Source organism: Diachasma alloeum, unplaced genomic scaffold, assembly GCF_001412515.2.
Source record: "Diachasma alloeum isolate Michigan unplaced genomic scaffold, Dall2.0 Dall_scaffold_00187, whole genome shotgun sequence".
In the NCBI taxonomy this organism is placed as follows: Eukaryota; Metazoa; Arthropoda; class Insecta; order Hymenoptera; family Braconidae; genus Diachasma; species Diachasma alloeum.
In genome coordinates this window covers 385,297-394,677 of record NW_021680353.1, presented here as the reverse complement: position 1 = coordinate 394,677, position 9,381 = coordinate 385,297, and the positions used below count along the sequence as shown (strand labels likewise).

The window sequence follows — 9,381 nt, the reverse complement described above, 5'->3', positions numbered from 1 at the left end:
GTAAATAGGATGATAGGGTGATAGGGAGCGATGAAAAGCATCATTATCAAGCATGCGCAGAAATTATTTTTTTTACCACGCTATCCCATTTTACCCCACTATCTCACTAACTCACCATTCGATTAACCGGACTATCCCATTTTACCCCTCTCTCCAATTCACCCCGGTATTCTATTTTACCCCACTGTCTGAGTGACCCGCTGTCCTGTTTTACCTCACGATTCAACACCCCCGCTCCCTCCACCCATCCCTCCTCCCCCAATCCACCTTACTATCCCATTTTGCCCCACTGTCAGATTTATCCTCGAATCTCTTTGTACCCCGCTGTCCAACGAACCCATTGCCCGATTCACTCCGCCATCCCATTTTACCCCATTGTCCATTCAATTCCAGTTTCTCTCCCCTCTGCCTCCTCCACTCGTGGTATCCTGTATTACACTCAATGTTCACTCCACTCCATTTATCTCTATCTTCCCCCTTTTCTCAAATGCCCTCATCAACTTGGAAATAATTAATTGTTGCACAATTAGCTGCACAGCTCAAAAGCATACGGGAATATCCTGCGATCACTGAGCTAAGCAGTAGCGAGTCGGGGCACTACAAGGATGGGTGACCATTTGGGAACACCGACATCAGATATCTTGAAAAGCAATGGACCGATCCGTTTTTTTCTTTTTTTCCCATTTTCGTTCTACTAAGTTGATGATGTCACCATTTTCCTTTTTTTTTCCAACGATTAATTTATGCAAGGTTTAAAAAATTAATCGATATGAAAATTTAATACCAAGCTTGGATTTATTGACTATCTGATATTGGCCCAAGCTAGATGAATGGCTTGGACCAATCTAAATCACTAGGCTTGAATCAAGCTTAACATCCAAGCTTGGACTAGTGTTACAAATTAAGGATTAGCCAAGGTTGGTTCAACCTTGGAATACGAGCTTGAGCCAAGCTAGGCCAGTCTTGGTTCAAGCTTGGTTCAAGCTTGAACCAAGCTTGAACCAATGGTCAATTCCCACCTGGGTGATGGTGACAAACAATTTGTAAGCGAATTGTTGTCAAACCCTCTAGATATAGATACATAATGACAGTCATAACTAATTTCTAATTTGTGATGGTCTTAAATAAAAAAAATAGTTTCATCTATAGAAATAAACAATAACCTTGATTTTTGTTTCACAATTAACATTAGGCTAATACAAAATGAATTCAAATAAAAATTGAAAAAGAAAAAAGAAGTTGCAACTATATGGATGAAAAATGACGGGCATATTTTTTAGGTTAATTGTGCCAGTTATAGAACAGGGGGAGGGGAATTGTGACAATTGTGAAGCTTGACAGCTTCATTGTAAACAAATGAAGCTGTCAAGTTTTACAGGCTAAAATTTTTTTCTGCAAAGCTTGACGCACTCATTTCTGTGCAAGGAAGTTTAAGGGAAATATCCGATGAATTTTGAAGGTCGGGTGGCATTCGGAGGATAAATTTCTGAATTCTGATTTTGGCCGAGCAGAGTGCGGTGTTCGGACTTCCGTCACACTTTTCCCCAGAATATGGGGAATATCAATCAAAAGAAGGGAAAACAATTTCATAATTCACCCGCAGCTCGATCAATTATCAAAAAAGAATTAAAGAAATTATTACTCAAATTTTGATGTACTTCACAGCATCAAATACTGCGCTCTGATTGGCCAGAATCCGATGGCCAAAAATTATCATTGATATCGTCACTAGTTTTCAGTGACATCATCCCCAATTTACAGAGTAATATCACCGATTTTCAGGTTCCCATCTCTAATTTTTGGTAATTTCTAACAAAATTTCAATGATAAAAATCACAAATATTCAGGCTTATTCTAGTCAGTGTCCAGTATCACCACTCATTGACAATAGATTCCTGAAAATCAGTGACATTTGTTGGAAAATCAGTTACATATCTCAAACAAAACCTTTTTTTTCTGTGTTATTTTAGTTACTGTGCAGTATCACCAATAATTGCTGATAGATTCTTAAAAATCGGTGATATTTTCTTGAAAGTCAAGAAATTGTTTTCTCTGTGAGGATAAAACTACCAGGAATAGAAGAAGCGGCGGAATTCACGTGAGCTCAGAAATTCTCGTCTTCCAGCTGCTTAAAAATTCGAAACATCATTAAATTTACAGTTAAATTCAATTAATGCCGCCCTTTTAGAAATTACCACTATCCATGAAATTTAATATTTTTTCCAACATTGAACAATTTAAGTGTGGACCTGCGGTACACATCATGATTTCCTCCCCACCTCATCATTTTCTATCCACTTACTCTCGCTCTCTTGAATGCGCGGCAAAGCGTATACTGCAAACGCTCGAGGCGTCAAGGTCTCAATGCCTCGGGCGATTCAGTGCCTTGATCAAACAGGAGCCCTGAATAGATCGCCTCGGAGCGATTCTCCTCGAAACTACCCGATCACGTACACATGCTAGTACCAGTGACTCGCCAAAACCCAAGAACACTGAGTACCTATCGCTTTAACCAAGGCAAAAGCCAACTCCTATACAGATATATGTGTATGAAGCCAACCAACACAGTCGGGAGGATCACGATTCATCGATTATTATTTAACGAGCAAAGCCCGCAGGACTATTGCCCGTAGGGGGGCTAGTTGTACGGCTCGCCAATTGCTCTTCCACTCCTTTACCACTTAACTCTAAACCAACTTGCGTTCGTTATCTAAGACCTTCAATGCTCTTCACCAGTTCTCCCTCTCCACTCGTATGATACTCCAAAATGCTTCTACCCTCTCTCTTCATCTCGCTTCTCGCTACCACTTTTCGCTCTCTCACTTTTTCTTTCTTTATTGGCAATTTGTGGGAGTCTAAACGCCAAAGTTTCAGCGTTCGATGGAGGGTGAAACTCAGCCACGAAGCCCACATAAAGTCCTTGCGGGTTAAAGTGAATGTTTTCGGGTAAGTAAAGAGTGCGTGAACAGTCTGGTGCGCTCTAAGCAACTTTCGTAATTTTTATATGGATTTTTTTAGGCTTTGATTACGAGTGGGTGCATTGTTAATGATCGATTTTGCGGATCGTTGATTGCGGTGATGACTTGGAAGATCTTGAAATGTGACAATATATTTTTGGGGGCTGTTCTGAGTATGCATGGCAACAATAAAGTCTATGATTCAATAAATAATATCTGCTGTGAAATATCCAAGTACTTCAATTTTTTTATTGTTGAATGTTTTCCAATGTTTGTAGTAGAAAATCGGAGCTCCTATTGGAACTCCATATTGCGCTACATTGTCAGATATTCTGCAACGATTCTAGTATTTCTAGATTTTCTGATCTGAATCTAATTATCAATTTCAAATTGCTGGAGCAATTTTCTACTCTCGGAATGTTTGGTAATTTTTATTTGAACTTTCATCGCCGTGTATAAAATGTAGAGTTCAATGAGCGCTACCATTTGTTGCCAATTAAATTTACGTCAGTAGTGTAGTTTCGGAGATTGCAACGTTTTTGGCCGTACTCAGAAAAATGATTTATTTAAATCAAATAAATATGTTTATTTAAATAATACCAAATAAGGTTTGTTCGTCAAATTAAACAAAAATTTTCATTCGATATTTGGTTTATATTAAATAAATGTTTTCATACTAGTAATAAATCTATATTTGATCCAAATAATTTTTTTCTTTGAGCTTAATAAATATTCATTTGATACTAATAAATTATCACTTTGAGATGGGACAAACTGGAAAAAGATTGAACGAAAAACATGTAATAATTATCAGCGGCTGTGCATATATGACGTAAGACTTTCAGGCGGAGAGGAAGGGGCGTTATTTCTGTTCCACGGTTTCACTATTAGAAACCACTAAACAAGTTTATTTATTTGTAACAAACATTTTTTTTTAAATAAGTACAAAAATTCAAATAAAGATTTTCATTTGATTCAAAAAAAACATTTTTATGGGTGCAGATTTAAACTTGATTTGGCTATGATTACTAAAAAAATGAGTGCCGGTCGCTCATTTCGCTCGTTTCCGGGTTGGAGTGTGACTGTTAGAGGTGGGTTGGAGTGGATGTGACCCATTAGGGATGGAACCAACAACTTCCTGATTAATTTCCTTTTCTCGCTCATTTAGCAGAAAAAAATTTCACCAGATGGTGTTAACCATCTCTCACCAATGGGAATAGAAACGTTTGAAATTACATTGGAAATTAAATGGAAAACCACTGCATAAATTTTACTCAAAATTTAATCGGAGCTAAAGAACGCTTATATATTTCAATGGTGTCATCGATGACTTCGATCGCAACATTCGCTCGTGAATAATCGTTGATTAACACTTTTCGCGATCTTTTTTCTTGTTTTTCTGAAAAAAACTGGAAATCGCTGGATCGATTCCATCCTAAATCTAATCAGGTTTAAGTTTCATGAAGACGCATCGATTAAAGAAAACATCGAATTGGCCTATTCGTTTGCCAGAAATCGTTGACGAAAAAATGTCTGCACGTACATATACACACACACGTACAGATATTTTTTCGAAAATGAGATAGTTTTTTAAAATTTGACTCCTACACAGCTTATGTCGTTTTTTTAATATAAAAAATTGCACCATTCATGTAAAATGGACAGAAAAATATTTCTGAAAGAACGAAGAATATATTTTTAATATTTTAAGGATGATTTTTCTGGTTATTTTACATGAATGGTGTATTTCTTTTAATTAAAAAAAACGATAGTAGCTGTGTAGGAGTCAAATTTCCAAAAACTAACTCGCATAATTGCTATTGTACACTTTTTTTCAAAAATTTTGAGAAAAACCTCTGAAGCTCAAAAATTGGAGGCTGTGGGCTATTTTTAACGCTTTAGACGTTTTCGGGGTAAACGAACAATAAACAATTAATTTTTTTGTGCTAATTATTCGTTTTTACACACATATAATCGATCTTCAATGCATGATAAATCTCACTCCAATAGTCCGCGAATTTAAAAATTCACAGTAGTCTCCTCTTAAAAACCGTTTAAATTGAGACAATTATGGTTTAAAATATTCGTTTCAATGTTATTTTGACCGAGTACAAAAATGGCGATGATTGCATCATTCGTTCTCGAGTTAACCCGAGTAAGAAGCATCAAATGAGCCAAGGTTGGGCCAACCTTGGCCCATGATGGCGCAACCTTAGCATGAGCATCAGCCCAACCTCAGAAGCCAGCGTTGATTTGCGATTGAAAGCCAGTATTGGCCCAACAGTTGCAGTTCCGGTTAACCCAACCGGAGAAGCCATCGTTGATGTAACATGGGCAGCCTGACACGCAAGAAACAATTAAATAGAAAAACCTAGCGAATTCGCTAGACAATTTTATTGGATTACTATTGGAATTTCTATTAGTTTATGGCCGTTTCTAAGTGTACGCGCTCTTTCGCGTTTCTCTTTGCTTCACGCTTTATTAATTGCGCTGCTCTCTCATTAACTTGCCATTCGCATCGGTTTTTGTTTATTTGAGCTGCGCTAACACACTGGACATATCATTGTTAAACAAAACCAGTGTAAATAAGCGACACTTTTATAAATCTAGTGACTATAGTTGACCGACGTCTAGTGTCGTGATTTCTTGCCCATGCTCTACATTCCCGGAATCCATTGTTTTGTAGCCCATCTCCCAACATTCCACCAAAACCAGATTCGGCATGGAACATTCAAATGTTCAATAAAAAATATTCCATAGAAAAAGTCAATAGAATTCGATTTTTTATACAAGTTATTCTATTGAGATACTTTCTACAAAAATTTCTCGGCTCAAATTTTCCAAGTTTTGCTCATTTTATTTTTTTTTCTTTTCATCACGAAAATTAAACAAAAAACTTGGAAAATTTGCACCAAGTAAATTCTATAGAAAATATCGTAATAGAATAAGTTGTAACCAATGAAAAAAAAAAAATAAGTTGTACAGAAAAATCGAATTCTATTGATTTTTCCTATAAACTTCAACATTTTAACAGAATCGGCCAAAAACTAATTAGAAAGTTCAGTAGAAATGCAACAGAATTGTCTGGCGAATTTGCTAGGTTTTTCTATTAAATTTCTTCATGCGTCAAGTAAGAACTGTCAACCGAGCCAAGGTTGAGACACGAGTATCACAACTAAGGCCTAAAAAGGGCTAAAAGGGTTAAAAGTCCCCGGGGATCCTAATCTAAGTGGAAATATATCCATTCTGAAACTAATTCTTGAATCATCAGCACAAATGACAACACCAAGTTATAAAAAAAGCAATTGCTCACTTGCTTTAACCAAAACTACAGGTCTTTCTTGAAAAGTTCTGGAGTAATTTTTAACATATTTTTCACTCAGTGAAATGAAAATCTCAACTTTCAGCCGCTACATTTCTTTTATCGCTCAAATATTTATAACTGTCTACATACACTAATTCAGTTTAATGGAGATTGTTTAAGAGTGGATAGGCAGTGCTGAGATGAGGTAGAAGGTGGTAAAGAGCATAAATAACGAATTACCTCATCTTGAAAGAGCTTCCTGAAAGCCTCCCGTCCGTACCTAGACGATCCCTCAAGTTTGAGCAAATCCGAGCACTCCTTCAGTATGGTACTCCTGCGTTTCTCTATAAGACACTCCTCCTCCATTGAGCTCATGCACTCGGGTCGAATGGTGTAATTTGCCATCGTAAATAGAACGGAAAAAGAAAAACCCAAGCTCCTCAAGTTAAAATTATCTATCTCTCCTCTTTCTGTTTTTCTTTATTTCCCAGCTGAGGGTAATATATAAACACAGCAACTTGGGTTAAAAGTTGGGGGAGAATACTCTCTTTTTACGAGTTGTATCATTCAATTATACTCAAATTATCAATGAAAACTTGATGACATTAATGAGAATATTGATGGCAAAAAACGGAAAACGAAGGAAATGAGGAGTTTAGAAATTCAAGGTATCCAAACTGGGCAATTCGAGACGTCAGCAAACACACTCGACGAAAATGCCAACGAATCAAGCGTGAGGGACGAATAGGAGTTGGTAAACAGGGGAATGTAGGGGGGGGGGCGAAAGGCCCGGAAGAAAAAGGTAGATGGGGAAAAAAGGCGAAGAATCGAAAAGAAATCACTTTGAAGTTTTTCGTTATTTTTTTTATGTCCTTTTCACTTGAAAAGGTACATTTCACACTGAAAAAAAAGACGGCACCCTCGTTTCTCGCCTTGGGGAAGGAACTGACTTGTTTTATTTCCTCTGTTTTTACCTACTCCACACGGAGGCATGGGAATCCCGTGGAAACCCCTTTGAAAATGTGTTTCACTCAGTCACTAACATACGAACAATATATATTCCGTTTCCAATGTTGTAACACTGTCAAAACAAACCAAGTCACTCGATTCATCAAAGTGAATACACATGCACTGGGATTATTTGCCTTTGTCGTACACGCGTTTGGTTTCAAACTGGAATTTTTTTTATCGAAATGGTTGATATTTCTCCTCGCACATGTGTGAAACGAAATCTGCACAGTGTAGTGAAGGACAATTTCACGGACGTAATCGGTTACATTTGAAGATATCTTCGGTTGGGCTGCTCCTCGCAACGTGATTGGGGGGCAGCTGATGATGACTCGGTGGAGTTGTACAAGGTGGATTGGAATGAGATGAAGACAGAGGGACCGATAGTCGCGTGGGGGGATTAAGTTTTTTCAGAGGAAGGGAACCTTTCACTTTTTGACAGGCACCAACAGGTCTCGGTGTGTGATCATCTTATGGCGCGTGTGGCGAGTTTCAGCTACCCATGTTTAGCGAGTTGAGAGGTTTATTGGGAGCACTGGGGATCAATTAGGTTGATCTTGATAGAGTTATTGCATGTTTGGTTTGGTTGGATTGTTTCAGAGTTTTCTGGGATGGGTGTGAATAACAAAGTGTGGGAAATGGATATGTAGAATTATAATCATGAGGACACAGAATATTTATTTTAATTGAATAAATGAACGTATATTTGAGGTACAATCGAATTAAGGATGTTCAACCTGTCAAGTGGACAACTCAGTTGAAAAGAAAAAGAAAATTGACTATATAACTCATTCATGTTAGAAATTATTTTTCTAATCAAATTAGAAGTGTTATGGCGTACTTTTCCGGTCTCAAAAACAATAATTAAAGAAAATGTTCATAAATAATGGAGGACTTGTGACTACAGTGGTAACAGTGGAATTTTGATCAGGCAACATCGCACATTTCGGCTAGTAGTGGGGTTGTAACAGTGAGATGAATGTGTGTGTGTGTTATACATGTGCATATGCTTCCAGCACTAAATGATCGTCACCGACTTTAGCGACCTCGATCAGCTGTTGTGCGCTGTTGTCGCGTTGGTCGACTCGTAATGGTGATCGTAATGGTACAAGAAGTGATTTTCAGGCATTAATGTCTCATTAGTATGCCCCGATGTAAGAATTAAGATTATTATTAACGTGTAGCTCAAATAGGAACCTGACATATGACACAGTATCAAAATCATGGTGAATAATGTTGGTTTTGGCTAAATATCCTTAATAGAAATACATCGTTATAGTAGCGAAGTTGTTCTATATCTTCACGTGGCATCCATCCGATCACATCTGACTCACTCTTCATCCTTTCATTCGGGCAAATATTCTTTCTTTTATCTATTTCAAAAATACTCTCTCTCTCTCTCTCACTTGCACTCATTCTCAACCAATACACCCTTTGTTCCAAAAAGTGATTCAATATTCATTACACAGGCCACCCTCATTCATCGGAGTAGAAATTTCGATCAGGTCCAGATCAGGATTTGATCGGGTCAGTCCTGACGTTGGATCAGGTTGTGATGATGTGAATTGATGAAAGATGGCAGATCTAAATGGCTGACCGGAACCTGATCAAGCCTCATGGATACGGACCGAAGGACACGCGTCCAGTTTCACTACTAATAATCATTAACAAAAACATGATGATTAAATTTTCAAAACTCATTTTTACGATCATTTGTGATTTTATTGGCAACGCATGTATCTTAGAAAAAGTCGATTCTGTTACCGCAAATTATTCCACCTATGACTGGTTTCGAACCCGGGATCCTACGATGACTAAACCTATACCCTAGCTACTAGGACTACCACGCTATTGCGTTATGAATCTCGTATCGTCAATGTGAGATTTGTTTGGATGTATCATCTTCAAATATTATTCCTCCACTATTGCTGACAATCAGAACTTTCTAGATGGACTTCTGATAGTAGAGGTGAATTTTTCCAGTACTACCTTCCCGCCCGCCTCTCACTATCGTTTTCCTCCTCCGCAAATCCTTCCTGTTTATACAATTTTTTCTACCTGTATGACCTTTATGATTTATGATCTTTAAGACTTTTGAGTCTTCAAATAGCA

At 37.6% G+C, this 9,381-nt stretch overlaps 1 protein-coding gene across 1 annotated transcript in view; it reads right to left on the bottom strand.

The window, feature by feature from the left end:
- LOC107048342 (NADPH oxidase 5) overlaps positions 1 to 6,636 on the bottom strand; it is a 69,565-nt gene extending 62,929 nt beyond the window's left edge. Inside the window, exon 1 of the mRNA XM_015271483.1 lies at positions 6,502 to 6,636. Within this exon, the coding sequence (XP_015126969.1) occupies positions 6,502 to 6,636 (135 nt within the window). The remainder of the gene's footprint in view (positions 1 to 6,501) is intronic.
- Positions 6,637 to 9,381: the final 2,745 nt, after the last annotated feature.